This window comes from Peromyscus eremicus, chromosome 9 (genome assembly GCF_949786415.1).
Source record: "Peromyscus eremicus chromosome 9, PerEre_H2_v1, whole genome shotgun sequence".
NCBI classification, from domain to species: Eukaryota; Metazoa; Chordata; class Mammalia; order Rodentia; family Cricetidae; genus Peromyscus; species Peromyscus eremicus.
Genome location: NC_081425.1, coordinates 27,394,030 through 27,411,665, shown reverse-complemented (window position 1 = coordinate 27,411,665; position 17,636 = coordinate 27,394,030). Strand labels below are relative to the sequence as shown.

The 17,636-nt window shown below is 35.3% G+C and overlaps 1 protein-coding gene across 2 annotated transcripts in view; it reads right to left on the bottom strand.

The window, feature by feature from the left end:
• Positions 1 to 17,636, bottom strand: part of Klhl1 (kelch like family member 1) — a 339,100-nt gene that overhangs the window by 67,587 nt on the left and 253,877 nt on the right. For both annotated transcript variants that reach the window (XM_059274318.1, XM_059274319.1), the window contains one exon: positions 17,318 to 17,542. In XM_059274318.1, coding sequence (XP_059130301.1) covers positions 17,318 to 17,542 — 225 coding nt within the window. The remainder of the gene's footprint in view (positions 1 to 17,317; positions 17,543 to 17,636) is intronic.

Below are 17,636 nucleotides of genomic sequence, written 5' to 3'. Positions count from 1 at the left end.
CGTCCTAGAATGTTCATTTCCCTAACATAATATAGTGAATATTATACTTCAGTTGTAGAAAGTTTGCTAGATTAGTCACAAAGATTTAATAAGTAATGAAGTCAATCATTTTCATTAAATGTTTTATGTGTATATGAAAATAAAATTGCAAGCACATTCTGTCTAAAACCGAAAGCTAAAGTATTAAAGAAGATATGTTATCAAGTCTAAGGTAAATAATAGCCTTCATTAGGATTTAATTTCTAGACTTCATTCCTTATAAATTTTAATTACTCTCTGAGTTTAACTATTTTGCACATGAACAGAAATAGTTTAACTTGTAAACCTTTCCATTTGTTTTATTTCCTAATTGATTTCATTACTAATACCTTCATTAGTTAGTATGTTATTGTACTTTGGTCAATTATTCATTATTCCTTAATCAAAATGAGGTGTCTTCAGTTTATCCTAAGTTTTTCTGACTAAAATTCAAAAAGTTGAATTTTATATACAAATGGAAATTGTTTGAAAAAGTATTGTTCTTATCTTCATAAGTAACAAAATTTTTTAGGGTTTCTCTCTCTCTCTCTCTCTCTCTCTCTCTCTCTCTCTCTCTCTCTCTCTCTGTCTGTCTGGCTCTGGCTTTGGTTTTGGTTTTAGTTTTGAGTTTTTGAGACAGAGTATCTCTATACAGCCCTGGCTGACCTGTACGGCACATGTAGACCAGGCTGGGTTCCAACTCATAGAGATCTGGCTGACTCTACCTCCCAAGTGCTGGGATAAATAAAATGAAATAAAATAATAAAATAATAAAAAGACATGTGCCACTATGATTGGGTTAGGATTTATTTAAATACTTTCTTTGATCATTTAGCAGAGTTATAAAGTAAAGCAGCAATGTGACTGTAAGATTGAGACACTAAGTAAAAACAAATATGATAGAATCTTTTAGAAGCTAACAGAGGAAGTCTGAAAGGTACTAAGTTTAATATCTACAATGTATGGCCACGGTTATTAAAACATGATAAATCACAGCAGGAACTCATGGGACACCACTACAGAAAAGTAAGAGCTTTCTATGTAGCAGACTGGGGAGGGTCAGCACAGATGGAGGAATACCTTTCACAATTAAGGCATATAGATACTTTTATGATGTTTCTAGTTTGATAGTATATTGTGTACTAAATATACTCTTTTAGTCTAGTACCAAAGCTGAATAACAAAATTAAAATAGTAAAAAGAAAAAAAAGATAACGAGGAAATTTTGACTGCCTATAATTGCTATATGGAAGAGTTTATATTTTTCATAGATAACTTAAAATCAGCTTGGAGCGACTGGAGAGACTGTTCACTTGGAAAAGTCCTGGCTATGCAAGCATGAAGAGTGAAGTTCAGTTCTCATCCCCCATGCAAATACCTGGGTGTCATGGTGTACAATGGTCATTCTAATGCTGGGAAGGTGGAGAAGGGCACTGGGGCTCTCTATTCAGTTATATACACAGCCAGCTTCACATATTTTTGAGTCTCAAGCCAGAGAAAGTTTCTGTCTCATAAAACAGAATGGGCCCAAGATAAAAAGGTACTTGCTACCAACCCTGGTGACATGATTTTGATCCTTGGGACAGAAATGTTTGAAGGCAAAAATCAATTCTCACAAGTTCTCCCCTGAAGTCTACAGAAATGCTATGGAAAGTGTGCTTGCATGTACATGCACACACACACACACACACACACACACACACACACACACACACAATAATCTTCAGGTTAACTTTGGTCTTGTGAAGATGAAATAAAAAAATGACTAAACTAATAATTAATTGTTACATAAGGAAATAATAAGATCTTAATAATATTATTTATTATTAATCCTTCTAGATAAGTTTATGTATGTGTTAGACAAATAGGTGAATAAAGCAAATAAAAGCAAAAGGATAGTCTTCTGTGTTATCATCTAGGAGACATGTCTGGTGCTGGCTAATTATGCTGATTGACTGTTTGGTCATCAACAGAGCACTGGTCAGCTCTGCTAGCTGTTTTTACTCCCATCTTGGTGTTTCAGAAGTCTTATGTCCACCTGAATCTACTGACTTTCTATGCATACATAACATTTTGTTTTTGCTCAGTGCTGCAGGTTTGAGCTTGTTGGTCTGTTCTCTATGCACAAGCAATCAGTTAACACTGTTCAACTTTCAGAACATTCCATAGGAAAAAAAGGAAGACAGATGCCTTCTTTATCTACATCTACATTTTCTAACATTAGCAATAATTTCTTATTGTCTTCAGAATTCACTTCAAGCAAAAAGGACCAACTGGCACAATTTATTTTTAATGAGCTCCTCTTCCTTATCTCTGCATCTTAAATATTTTAGAAGCATGCTGACAGGCAATTATTCCATTTATTAATGCCTAGATTTGAAGGCTGAGATTACACTTCTCAACAGAGGAATCTTGTCTGTCATTGCCAGCTTCACAATGTCGAGGCCCCAATTGATCTTATTAGCACACCGTCAATTAAGCTGCTACTAGTCAAAAGTATCTCAGAAAGTTTAGAAAGAAAAACAGATTTTTTTTAAAGAAAGGCAAACAGTGGAGTGAATTGAGTCCTTATAATTAGATTATGAGGTCTCTTTAATAATATTGCATGAATTCTTTTTAATGATGAGAATGTTGCAACATGTGACTTTTACTCCTTTACTGAAAAATAAAATTAGGACTGCAGGTCAGTGGTGGCACATGCCTTTAATCCCAGCACTCAGGAAGCAGAGCCAGGCAGATCTCGGTGAGTTCAAGGCCAGCCTGGTCTACAGAGTGAGATCCAGGACAGGCACCAAAGCTACACAGAGAAACCCTGTCTCGAAAAAAAAAAATAAAATAAAAAATAAAATAAAATAAAATTAGGATCATTTGTGAGTTAAAATATACAGACATAATAATATGGCAGCAAATAAATTTACCAAATTTTGTCCCCTATAACATTTTACTAGTGTAATATTTATAAATAAATTGCTAAGTCATAAAAAATGCAATAATATTAGATCATCAGGCTTTCACATTTTGTGTTAAGATAGACAAAGTCATTTTACAGCATAGTCCACTTTAGACATTAAATAATCATATTTTGAGAGGAAGTAAAGAAAAATTTAAAAGATTTTCTACTTTTATCCCCACCATACAAGGGCATTTGTGTTTAATTAAAATGAAACAAATAAAATTTAACATAATTTGTATGTTTCTCATTGTTGTTTCTTTTGTTTGTTTGCTCATTTATTTTACCAGACATGGTCTCTATGTAGCCCTGGCTGTTCTGGAACTCACTCTGGAGATGAGGCTGGCCTCAGACTCACAGAGATCAGCCTGCTTCTGTCTCCCTAGTCTTCCTGAGAATGGGGAATGGAATAGATTTCTTGGGTGAACCGGGAGCTGGAGGGGATGGAAATAGGAGGGATCTGGTGGAGGGATAGAGGGAGAAAATACTAAGAAGAGATGGCTGGAAAAGGGGAAATTTTTTGAGTGAGGTAGAAACCTAATGCAATGGAAACTCCCGGGAATCTGACAAGGGTGACCCTAACTAAGCAAGAAGGGATATGTAGCCAGAAATTGGCCAGTAATCAGACAAGACTTCCAGTGGAGAGATTAGGATACCAACCCAGTGATATAATCTTCAATTTACAATTCTTCCTGCCTACAAGATATGCTGCGTTAAAGGTCTTGCAGAAATTGTGTTAGTGGTCAACTGATAACTGGTCCAGCCTGAGACCCAGGCCATGAGAGTTAGCCCACGCCTAGCACTGCCTGGAGAAGCAAATGATTGAGACAGATGCAGAGACCCCCCCCCAGCCCAAATTAGGCAGAGCTTGGAGAATCCTGCAGAAGAATGGGAGGATGGATTATAGGAGCTAAAGCGGTCAAGGACAGCACAGAGTCAACTAACCTGGGCTCACAGGGATGCACAGAAACTGGATGGACAACTAGGGAGCCTGCATTGGACTGCATTGGTCCTTTACATGCTCCAGTTGTGTAACTTTGTCTTCTTGTGGGCCTCCTGGTGATAGGAGCAGGGGCTGCCTTTGTCTTCTTGTGGGCCTCCTAGTGATGGGAGCAGGGGCTGCCTTTGTCTTCTTGTGAGCCTTCTAACAATGGGAGCAGGGGCTGCCTTTGTCTTCTTGTGAGCCTTCTAACAATGGGAGCAGGGGCTGCCTTTGTCTTCTTGTGAGCCTTCTAACAATGGGAGCAGGGGCTGTCTTTGAGTCTGTTGCTGGCTAGTGAGACCTTCTTCCTCATACTGGGGTGCTTTGTCCAGTCTTGAACAAGGGGAGGACTCTCGTCTTACTGTAACTTGATTTGCCATATTTGGCCTATATCCATGCAAATCCTGTCCTTTTCTGAATAGAAACTGAGGAGGAGAGGGAGCTGTTGGGGAGACTGGGAAGAAGGACAAGAAACTGTGGCCAGCATGTAATTAATAATAAATACTAATACTAATACTAATACTAATAATAAATCATTTTAAAAGTTAACATAAACAGCAGCTTTTGAAGTATGTCAGTGGTAAGAATGGTTAACTAGTACATGATGTGGTTTAACTATTAGTGACAAAAATAAACATAAAAAAATTAGAGAAATTGAAACAACTTCTCTTCCATCTTGGAAATGTGTTTTCTTGCAGACTGCCCACTATTTTTCAGTGTGACTGGGTGCATGTCACTCAAATTTAAAATATCCCTTAAGTATTTTCTCAATGTTTGGGAGTAAATGATATACATGGTATTCCCTGGGCCAGAACCTGAGAAGTTGTTTAATTTTTTCAAGAAGAAATCACAATCACAGGAGCACAGAATTTTTTGCAAAGATTTCTGAGTATCCTTGTAAGCATGGATAAGTATCTCCTTCTCTGACCTCCAGTTTCTTGTTTTTAAAGCTGTGGTAAAAAAAAAATAATACCTCATGGGGCTGTTGTGAAGATTAAATGGGAAACAGTGTTTAAGGTGATAGCATCAGTTTTTGACATTCCCTTGTTAGTGTTAATGTAAGTCTTAACTTAATGTGACTTCAGATGCTGACAATCAAAAATAAGATCAAATTCAAAAGTGTCCTGGGAAGAACAAACAATAGTCTGCATTTGTCTCAATCCATTTCCTTCTTGCTCTGTTTATCCTACTATCTGGGTCCTTATTCTTTCTTCTTAACTTCTGTCTATAACGTCAGCATTGTACACTTATTCTAATACACAATGTGGAGTTACTGCTTGAGGTTGCTCAAAAATCAATATATTTCTGTTATTGAAATTAGATTTTTTTCTAAGGAATAGATTCTTAGATTCTTGGAACTCACTGTTTCTCCTCTCCCAAATCCTCCTATATCCTACCCTTCCATCCCTACCCAAATCCTCCCTTTTTCTGTCTCTCTTTAGAAAACAAACACCTAAAGAATAATAATAAAATAAAATAATGTAAAAACAAACAAATCATAACAGGAAAGAAAAAAAAACAAGAGGAAGAAAAATGAGACAAAGCAAAACCACAAGAAACATATAGACAGAAAGGCATGTTGACACACACAGGAATCCTTTATAAGTACAAAAATGAAAGCCGTAATATATACACAAAGAACAATAGATTTCAATCCATACTGATTATCAAAAAACAAAACATTTATAATTGTCATAGTGGAATAATGTAAGATCTTAAAATATTTGATTGGATTGTGTTATGTGTAATTAATAGTCCGTAAAATATAAAGCTTTAATAATAAACCTAAAAATCAAAAAGCATGTTAAGGAAAACAAATATTAGGACTGCTGTTTAAATAAAATATAGCAGCCATAAAACAAAAGAAAAATCAATTTTCAAACACTTATATTTCTTGATGTGTCATGAAATTGCATAATTAAATAAACTAATCTACTATAATACAGATGTTGTACATTCAGAAAATACTACAAGTTCTCTTTTCTGGAGGAAACCAAGATAATGAGTCTCTCTAAATCCATATGAGCAACACTTGGATGAACTCACAGAGATGGAAGCAGTATGCAAATGGCTACCACAGACCTCCATGAAGTCCTCTGGCCCATACTATGGCTTTCAGTTGAGCATATTTTATGAGCTTTATGAGTGTGTGAATGAGTAGGTTTCTGATTCTTGTGTTTTCTCTTGGGCTCTTTTCTAGTCTGTTGGTGGATTTTGTCTAATGTTCACGTGATAGTATTATTTTATACTATTATTGTTATTATTATTATTAATTAATTAATTTCCACAGATTTATTTTAATTATTTTGCTGGGATTCTGTGCCTGGTAAAATTTATTTATTATTACTTAATTAATTTTTCCCATCCTGATCACAGTCTCCCCTTTCTTCTCTCCTCCCAGTCCCTCCCCCATCCTACCTCCATCTACTCCTCCTTTCTCTTCAGAAAAGGCCAGGCCTCCCATGTATATCAGCCATCCATGGCACATCAAGTTGCAATAAGACAAGGAACCTCCTCTCCTATTAAGGCTGGACAAGTAAACCCAGTAAGAGGAAAGGGTCTTAAAAGCAGGTAACAGAGTCAGAGACAGCCCCTTCTCCCTTTGATAGCAGTCCCAAAAGAAGATCAAACCACACAATTGTAACATATATACAGAGGACCTAGGTCAATCCTATGTAAGTTCTCTGGTTGGCGGTTCAGTCTCTGTGAGCTACTATAAGCCCAGGTTCATTGATTCTGTGTATATTCTTCTATACTCATAAATCATTGCCTAGTCATCAGAGAGACTTCACCCAGCAACTGATAGAAATAGATGCAGAGACCCATGGTCAAACGTTAGGCAGATCTCAGAGAATCCTTTGGAAGAGGGGGAGGAAAGATTATGGGAACCAGAGGGGCCAAGGGCATCACAAGAAAACCCACAACATATTGTATTATTTTTTTTAAATTTTGTTACATTTTTATATAAAAAAGAGTGAATTAATGAATGAAAACCTAGCCACAAGGGTAAAGGTTAGCAATTGAACTGTCACTTACACTTATTTGGAGAGGAAAAATCATTCTTAAATAGAGTGACACTAGGTACATTAACCACTCCAGAATAGACTTCTTGATTAGGAGTAGTTGAAAAATACATAATGGATTCCACTTTTCATTTTCCCTGTGTGTGTGTGTGTGTGTGTGTGTGTGTGTGTGTGTGTGTGTGTGTATGTGTGTGTGCTTTTATTTTGTCATGGTTTGGTGTTTTGTTTTTACTTTTTTACGGGTGTGCTTTTATTTTTGTTTTCTTGGTTTTGAGGGATTTGTTATTTTATTGGGGTTTATTTTTTAGGAAGAATTTAAAGTTGAATTGTTGTTAAGGGGAGAGGATTCAGAAGGGTTTTGGGGGGAACAATATTAGTGAAATATGTTCAAAAATAAAAATTGTTTTAAACAATAAGAAATATAAAAAGAAAAATAAGAAAAAAATTATAACACATTGAAGAGAAATGTTCACATACATGGTCATTGAAGTTCTCCTCTAAAAACTAGAAAATGAAGTCAGGAGTAGTAGTGCTTATCTTTGATCCCACCATTAGGGAGGCAAAGGAAGGTGCATCTCTATGAGTTTGAAGTCAGCCTGGCTACATAGTGAGATCTTTTCTGGAAATAACAAAACAAAACACTGGGAAAAAGAACTTGTTTAGATGTACATCAAATGACTAATGGATAATGCACATGTGGTATATAACACAATGGAATTTTAATATTATTAATAAAGGAAAATGAAAGTTACAGTTAAATGGATAAAACTAGAGACCACATAATTAGAGACAATACAGGCCAACACATATAAGCACCTCATGTTCTCTCTCATATTAGGTCCTAACTTCAATTCTTTAGACTTGTGTATTCAGCTTCATGTAGCTCCAGAAAGCAGCACACAGGAAACAGAATAGTTGTGGGAGGTATTACCTTAAGGGAATGAGCACATTAGTATATAGTCAAAATGAAGGGGGAGAGAGGGAATAATGGGGTGGAAAGGTGTAAACGAGGGTTAGAGGTTTGGAGAGAAGAGAGGATAAGAATGAGAAAAATAACATTGAAAGGGGTATGGAGAAACCACACAGAATATTTACTATCTGGTAGCCCAACTGAAAAACTAGATAAAAGAAGATACATTTCAATGCTAGATTATGTCAGCTCTGGAAGATAGGGGTCATTATAGAGAAATCGTGTGTGCATGCACGTGCGTGTGTGCGTGTGCGTGCGTGCGTGTGTTGTGAGGTATTGGATAATCTTGCAGGAGATAGTCACAGATGACCCAAAGATACCTTAATCATTGCTTATCATAACTAATTCATAAGATCCTATTCCTGAAGACACAAGTTGAATACAGAGGTGCAAAGTTATTATGATCTGAAAATTTCCTCCATGCTGTCTACTTTCAAAGTTCTAGGAAGTAATATGAAGGCCTCTGGGGGAGTTAGATATCAATGATCTCATACATCCGTTATTCAAATTTCAAAAATGGTCTTTTTTTAATAAAAAAAAAAAACTGGAGCCAGATATATATAAGTGCTGAAAGATCAGAGAGACAAAGGAACAAACCACTGCCAGGTATCACCTACCCAACTCCATGAATCAGCCCTAAATCAGACATTCACAACAATCCTGTAAGGTTTATGAAACATTGAAGGAGAAAGAGTAGAAACACAGGAAGAAGTGCTACAAAATACCACTTTATAAGGTTGAGAAGGTCAGGTCAATATTGAACTCATAATAGCACACTTTATGGAGATATAGAGTCACCAACAGTCAGCTAGCTGGTGTAGGGGCTCTGAGGTGGGAGAAGACATTATATTCAGGTGCTTTACTCACTGATGTGCCCACAAGGCTATATCAGAAGGTTTCAAAGCTATGATCACATAACATGTACAACCTAGTTAAACCCTAGGGGAAGAAAAAACAAACCAACAAACAACCACAAAATATGAATGTGGTTTTAAAGTGGTAGGAATAATTTCCTCCTATGTATTACCTTAAATCTAATCAAAAAGTCATTGATTATTCCTATAATATTCTTGTCACTATTGCACTAGAGGACACATCTGATTAGTATTTCGACATTTTTATTAGATAATTTTATGGTAAGAGTAAATAATTAAAAACTCTTCCATAAAGGCTTCCTTGAACAAGAACACAAATAAATGAAAACATCAGGAAAAATCCAAGCTAGGTATTCAACAGGAAGCACGACATTGTAGTTACAGAATACTAAATATCTAAGGTTTTTCATTTCTAGTTTATAGTTAATCAGTGTATGGAAAAATTATAGTATTCTTGGATACTTTACATTTAGTTTTATTTATCTTATTGTAGAGTTATTAATAAGTTATAAATTATATTTTCACAAGTATCTAGTAAATGAGCAAAAATAAATAGTGACTCCAAAATAGACTTTGAACTTACATACCTGTTTTAATCTCTTCTATATGAGTAATAAGAAAATACTATTTTGTTTAAGCCATAGATAAAGATCATAGAGCTATAGTTTCTAAAATATTACTTTTATAACATTCTGTTTTTAATGAGTGAGACAAGGATAGGGAGCAAAATAGTGGGTCTGTGTGAATACTCATCTGTAGGACGTGATCATGTGGTCTGAACAGAACAAAAAGGCATATGTTATCAAAGAGTCATTTCTTTTAGCTGTATACTTAAACTACTTTTCCCCATTTTATATTATATGTGTTTAACCTTTGATACATGATATTGAATGTACTACATTAAAATCTATTCCTTGTAAAGTCTTGCAAATCTTCTGTGGGAAACCTTTATAAAGAAATAGGTTGATCTGGTCTAGTAAGCAATGCTATTCTTTAAGTAAAAGAGACACAGAAAGAACAACCATACATGCAAGTAATTACAGAAACAGTGTCTACTCTGAACCAGGTGCTCTTTTTAAGAAAATGAAAACTGACAGATTAGAATGAGATTTTTCTATACCAGTGAGCTGTAGTAGACACAAACAGGTTTATTTTTTGACTGATAAATCCTCAGTGCATTCATTACTAGCGCTATTCTGTGTTGTTTAAAAGCTATAGAAAGTACTGACAATAAACATTAGTTTAAGTCCTATTTCTTCTGAAATATATACACATAAGTATTCAAGAAAATTATATTCTCAACAGAATTTTCAATGCTTATTACTTTAACATTTATTTTCTCCAAGAGTTTATTTAGCTGATTAGTTTTGTTTCCCTAACACAGGAACACTTCCAGATATAAGTAAAATCTATTTCACCTTATTCCCACCTCTGTTTTAAATAACCATCCTCAGATTCTTTTAGTAAGTTAACTCTAGCTTAGTACAATAGTTCAGATATAGTATCAGAATTCATTCAAGCAACAAATACAATTCAGAGACAAACTTGGGCTATCAAAGCCTTGTAAGTGGGAGGGAGTCATATGCTAGTGGTTTTTCTTCTACTGACAGCTTGGTCAACAATCTTATGACTGCATAGCAGATGACAGTTGGAAGATCTTCGGATCTTACTAGTGGAATCACTAAAATATTCTGAAGTCTTTCTCATGAGAAACTACATTCTCATTCTTTCTCCTCATCCCTCCCCTCCCTCTTTTTTATGTTTGAAGGAGGATTATAAAGTTCATATTCATCTTTCATTAAATTGAGATAGCCTAGGTTTAGGATGTCTTTTCTTGTTCCACTCCTGAGAATTGGCTTGGTTCATCATGAGCAAAGTTAAAACCTTTGCCTGCCAAAATTTAAACAGGCATTCAATACTTCCTGACAGCTAGACTTGATATAAAACAGTAAATTCCCAGTTTGTATTTCCCTTGAACATTTTATTTTTCTTACTTCACTGAGGTTTTTACAAGGTCATGTTCAGATTAGCTTTAGTTGCTCCTTCCCAAAACCACAAATGTCATGGAACATGTTATAACCTCAATGTTATTAAACTTGAAACAAATTGAGGGAGCTTGCTCTACCTTTATCTCACTTTTTAGGTTGTTTTCTGGACTACTCATTTTAAAAGTCATACATTTCTCTTACAATAAAAATACCTCCAATTATGTTATTTTTCTATGTTGATTTCTTGGACAGGAGTGAGAGATCAACCTTTCTGATTATTAACTTTTGTTTCATAAATTTCCACAATTTTATGCATGCTTCTTTTAATGACTTAAAAGGAATTTAATCAGTTTCATTTTCCCTATTTATTCTCAAGGTAGTTTGGGAGATTACAGACAGACAATGATATCAGGGGATACTACCTACATATCTGTATACCTATTTATACAGGTATTTATACCTATCCATCTATCTACATTTCGATGTGTTTATGTATCATGATTATTTGCAAACCTTCTTTTTGGGAAATATTTTAAAGTATATTACTTTTGTTTATGTTGTATTTGTTTAACTCTGTGAAGCTGTGTTACCGTGCCTGTCTAAAACACCTTAAGGTCTACTAAAGTGCTGAATGGCCAGTAGTGAGGAAGGAGAAAGGATAGGCAGAGCTTGCAGGCAGAAAAATAATAGAAGGAGAAATATGGAAGAGGAGAGATCTAGAAGCGAGAGAAAGATGTGGACTTCAGGGACCAGCCACTCAGCTACACAACCAGCAACAGAGTAATAAGGAAAGGTATACAAAAATAGAGAAAGGTAAAATCTAAGAGGCAAAAGACAGATGGGTTCATTTAAAGTTAAAAAAAGCTGACAAGAAATAAGCCAAGCTAAGGCCGGGCATTTATAATTAAGAACAAAACTTTGTGTGGGATCATTTGGGAGCTCGCTGGTGGGCTTTCATTCTATACTGGTAAGTTAGTAGAATTTTGATTGGTTATTTAAAGTAAAGAAATAACCATATATGTTTATAAGGTAAACTACTGTGTACTTAGTAATTAGCAACTACTTGCTCTATAAAAAATAGAATATGATTCTTGCATCAGAAATAATTATATTGACATCCCAGGTCTTCCATGACATGCATTTTGGAAACTGATCAATTTGTAAATCAGCTTTGTTTTGAAAGTATTTTTATAGGTTAACAGAACAAGTAATAATATTGAGCAAAGATAAAAAATAAACGGCTGAAGCAAGCAAGCAAAGAGAACACATTAAGAAAACAACACATTTTAAAAAATTCAAAAAAGACAATAATGAAAAATAAATGTGAAAATTCAGATTAAAGACATTAACCACCATAGTGAATGCTTATTTCAGTTTTCCTCAATCTCCTTTGAGACTTTGGACAGTATAATATTCATAGTTAAGAATGGTAGATGAGCCGGGCGGTAGTGGCACACATCTTTAATCTCAGCACTCGGGAGAACTATAAAAACTATTAAACTAATGTCTGTCAAGAGAAATCAGTGACAAATTAATGAGACTTAAATACTGGCTGAAATATATTGCTTAAAATGAGCATTTCCTAATTCTAAATTAAAAATAAGTGATTTTTAATATAAGCAATTCTACTCTAATAATCTGTTTATTGTGTTGCATATAAAATCAAATCACACAAGAATAAAACAACCTCTCCATGTATCTCATGTATAGTCTACTGATATGTAGGAAATCCTTATTAACCAGTCAATATATTACTCAAAGATTTTCCTCAAAAAAACTTTATATAAACTATGAAGTATTTTCTTATAAAGTTTTATGTAATACAAAATATGCAAAAGATATAATTTTCATAACTATATGTTTTATAGACATTCATATTATAGTAAAAACTTGTAGCTAATTGAAAACACATTGACTTAATTAGTTATATTCCCCGGGCAGACAAATGGCCCCTCTGACACCACAAAGTTATATTCATATAATTTTCACAGGCTAGTTTATCTAGCAGAAGGTACTTCCTTAATTTATTGAAAGCTATGAAATGTTAAAAGTACTTTGTTGTCTCTAACAATGAAACTATTCTTGTGAGCTCATAAACTATAAATATATGTATTAACATATTCAAATATATATTAGGAAACCAAGATAAAAATGCTTGTTAGGTCAAAATTTCTTTGACTTTTGTTTTTAATTTTATGAATTTCACTTCAAGTTTATCATTCAAATGTATTTTATAACCCAATTTTAGCAATTTTGATCATGGAAATTATGCTGTGTAACACAAGTAGGGAATAATGAAGTGGGTAAGGATGAGTTAGGGTTCCAGGTCTTTGTTGTATGTTGGCCTCTCTAAGGCTCAGAGAACCGTGGAGTACACATAGTAGAAAGAGGGCAAAGGACAGGGACACCTGCCACAAAGGCTATCTTCTGGACTTGTCCTGACATCTGAACTTATAATCTCACTACAGCTATGGTTATTGGAACAAGATAAGCACAATATTGGCCCACTAACATTTCATCAGGGATGGGGGAGGTGTAGCTAGAGTTTTCCTGCCTGGCCCATGGTCAGGGCAAATCTCTCTCACCTGCCAGTCCCACAGCCATTCAGACCCAACCAAATAAACACAGAGACTTATATTGGTTACAAACTGTATGGCCGTGGCAGGCTTCTTGTTAACTGTTCTTACAGCTTAAATTAATCCATTTCTATTAATCTATACCTTGCCACATGGCTCGTGGCTTACTGGCATCTTCATATGCGGCTTGTCATGGTCGAGGCTGGCAGTGTCTCCCTCACCCAGCTTCCTGTTCTCTCAATTCTCCTCTCTGTTAGTCCTGCCTATACTTCCTGCCTGGCCACTGGCCAATCAGTGATTTATTTATTGACCAATCAGCAACACATTTGACATACAGACCATCCCACAGCAGGGAGGGGCTTCAGAAACTACTTAAGGGATTATTAGCTATGGTTACAAAAGGATGTGTCATTTTCTTCAGTGGTATACCCACTAAAAGCTGTCTATATTCACACTTGCTCATGTACACAATCCTAGTTAGAAGCTGTGAGCCATATGCAAAAGAAGACATTAATGTATGAGGGAGATTTCCTGGGAAGCAGATTTTGGTAGAATCATTATGTATTTGTAGAAGTATCGAAGAATAAAGTAAAAAATAATGAATAAATAAAATGAAGAAATTGTTATTTCCTGAGTGAGATGAAAATTTAGGCAATAGACCTGTCTGATGTTCCAAAAGGAAAAATGATTTATGCAATGTTTTGTTTTGTTTTATTACTGTTTATGCTTCATTATTCTCATATGATAAGTCATCTCATCTTTATGCTTTAATCAATGAAACATCAATATGAGTTCAGAACTTGCCAGAAGTAGTCTCTGACCATTGGGGTTATGTCAAGACTAGTTTCAGTGAGCTATTACTAAAAGAAAGCAATACACACTCATCCCAAGTATTGTTTTCTGTTCTTAAGCACCAGCTCTGAAGTTAGACAATTTGCCACAAGGAAGACAGTCTCAAGAGATTTTTGTATGAGGAGGAGTAAATAAAGTTTTGGCTCTGATGTCTGTATTTGAAGGACAGACAATAGCAGGTGATTCTGTGAATAAAGCTGCCAATATCAGAGCTTCCTATTCCGGAGACAGTCTTTCATTCATGTGAATTACTAAATAAAGGTGCAAAGAAACCCTAGGGATTTGATCCTTCTTTATGCATTTAGAGTATTTGATATTCATATTATCCATATGAATACACAGAAACAGAGCCATATACTTAATTGACCAAAACTGTTAAAAAGAATTTGAAGATTAAGAAGACAAAAGAAATTGAAGATAAGAAGTGGGAGAATGAACAGAAGAAAGAGTAGGAAAACAATAGGAAAAGAGGAGGAAGAGTAACAGGAAAGAATGAAGGAAAGTAAAGAAGATTGAAGGATGGCTTGGAGAATGCAGAAGGAGAGGAAAGAAATCATTTACCATAAATTAAAAAGAAATAAGGAGGTACAAATTTTAAAGACAGATAGCAATTTCACAGGGATAACGGAGTATTAACACTGATAAGAAGAAGGGGGGCAATAAAATGAATTGCTAAGTAGCAATTTTAGCATAACTTTATAAACCCAAATTAATTGGGATTAGGATATTAATACATGTTGTAAATATTGTGCCATATATAAATTGAGAACAATTAAAAATTGGATATTAATCAATAAATAAACTGAGAGAAAAAATAAAACTTAAAACATATGAGTGACTAAATAAGCAATATCGATATTAAGACAACACAACTAGAGAGAGGACAAGTATATGGCTCTGGATGCTTATTGTAGTTGGGTATGACAATTATACTGAGCTTTCTTTCATTCAGTTGTTCATGGTGGGATACTGCCATATCAGAGAAAACTGTATGCACTTTGTCTCCCTAGCAACCTTGTTTCATCTGACTGGACCTTGGGTGAATGTGTAATCCAAAGGTCATTTTCTATATATAGGGCTCTCCTGACCATTGACAAGGGAATTTCAAATGAGACTGGGCTCAGAAATGTGATTTCTATGTGATTCTTTGTTGTGATTTTATTATTATAGACAGTTCTGCACTTTAGAAGTTCTGTAGGAGAGTATTTCCTCAAAAAACAAGCGAACAGAAAAAAAAAAAAAAACATATGATAAGAAGAAGTAGGCAATAGGAAGCAAAGAACAGAGATAGTCAAAATCATGAGACAAGAAGGTGACATATTAATTTGGTAATCAAAGAGGTAGAGAATGCACAAACCAGAAGAGGATTAGACATGAAAAAGGAGGATTATTTGAGTTGCTATCAGGTTTCTTTTTTTTGTTTGTTTGCTTGTTTGTTTCGTTTTTTGAGACAGGGTTTCTCTATGTAGCTTTGAGCCTTTCCTGGAACTCACTTGGTAGCCCAGGCTGGCCTCAAACTCACAGAGATCCGCCTGGCTCTGCCTCCCGAGTGCTGGGATTAAAGTCATGCACCACCACCACTCTGGCGCTATTGGGTTTCTAAAGCCTGTGGGAAACATTATATTCCATATGCCTCAGATAATTCTCCTTACAATTCCATTTCCACATAAACATTTACAATGTGCTTTTAATGACTTTTTAAATTGGTCTGTTGAAAGGTAGTATTTGCCATTCTTTTCAACTCTGATGCTATCAACTTAGATTGATAGCAGAACATGTGTATGTGTGTGTGTGTGTCTGCATGTGTGTGTGTGTGTGTGTGTGTGTGTGTGTGTGTGTACTAGACATATTGGTGAAGAAAGACTTTTTTATTCACTTTTAATATTATTATAGGACTATTTTCTTGTGGATGTCTAAATATATGGATTTATAATTAAACTATGATATACTTTATGATGTGTATCCTAAATACAAAAGACATGTGAAGTCACTTACCTGAAATGTATCAATTCTTTGAAAGAAGTGCTTGGCAATTTTACCTACAACTCTCACCACATGGAATATAGATTCAAAAAGGGCCCTTATTCAATTCCTCATACAAAATGTATAGAACTGAATAATGAAGAGTATTGTTTCATAATTGATATTACCACTCAAAATGAAATCATGTTAAATTGTTTCTTCTGTAACACTCAAATATAAAGTGTAAATACAAGAGGCTCGGTTACATAGTCTTGATTCCAAGCCTGATTCCTTACTCAACATGATGCTCCTTGGAAGCGGAGCAGAGGAGACCTCTCACAGTGGCTCACACCTTTCTGTAGTGGGTAGCCATTCCAGCTTTGATCTGGAAGTTCCAACCCCATTGAGGCTTCGGTGACTGTCACGCCTACAAGGCAGGGCCAAAGGAGGGCCCTGAAGACCTGAGATCCGGATGTGCTGGCTCTCTTGGTTCCTGGACCCTGGATGCTGGAGGTAGGCCTAGCAGAGTTCTCCAGAAAACACCACTAGACTGCCCCACACCTTTCTCAGACCCTGAAACCTACCTATCCCTTCACTTGTAAGTTACCCCACAAAATAAACCTCCCTTTTTACTACGTGGAGTGGCCTTAATAATTTCACCAATACCTTTCCACATGTCATTCTTCTCTATTATTTTTTTCAGTGGAGTAAATTAACCCCAAACAGTTAAATTTACCTCTCCAGCACTGTGCGAGAAGCTACCTTCAGTGTGTTTACTTCACAGTAAATACTTCTTCCTCTGAATTTTAGGACTGTCTATCCAGTGCTTTATTTGTCTTTAGTACTATATCTGATTTCATCTTTTCCACACCAAATGTACAAATATGAGTTCTTGAAAACGTTATGACAGCTTTGCTCTCCTTTGTTTTTTCAGCCTCCTTTTTCTACAGCTGAATGCATGGCTGCCTATCTAGAAAAAGTGGAAAAGCTTAAAGTATTGCCTTCAAGTAAATATTTTATATAAAATAAGAATTTATAGCATTTACATTTCATTGATTTTTAGTACATTTGTATTTTCAAAAAAAATTTCTAAAAATTATATCAATAATTATAGGCCTTACCTAGACCATGTCGATGTGTTGACATTGGTGGTAAAACGGTCCATGTCTTGGTTTTGGGATTGTAACATTCAACAGTGTTCAATGTCTTTAACCCATCTCGACCTCCAATTACAAAGAGCTTCTCATCAATAACAGCCACACCGAACTGAAGCCTCCTGCCATTCATCATTCCTGCCTGGATCCAGAGATTCGTTCTGAGGTCATACTTCTCTATGGTTGTAGCTCCTGATAGAAAATAAAATCAAATAGCCATCAATCCAATTGAAAAAAAAACAGCTTGTACAATGCAGTGCAAGTTAGAATGTGAAAACATACTAGT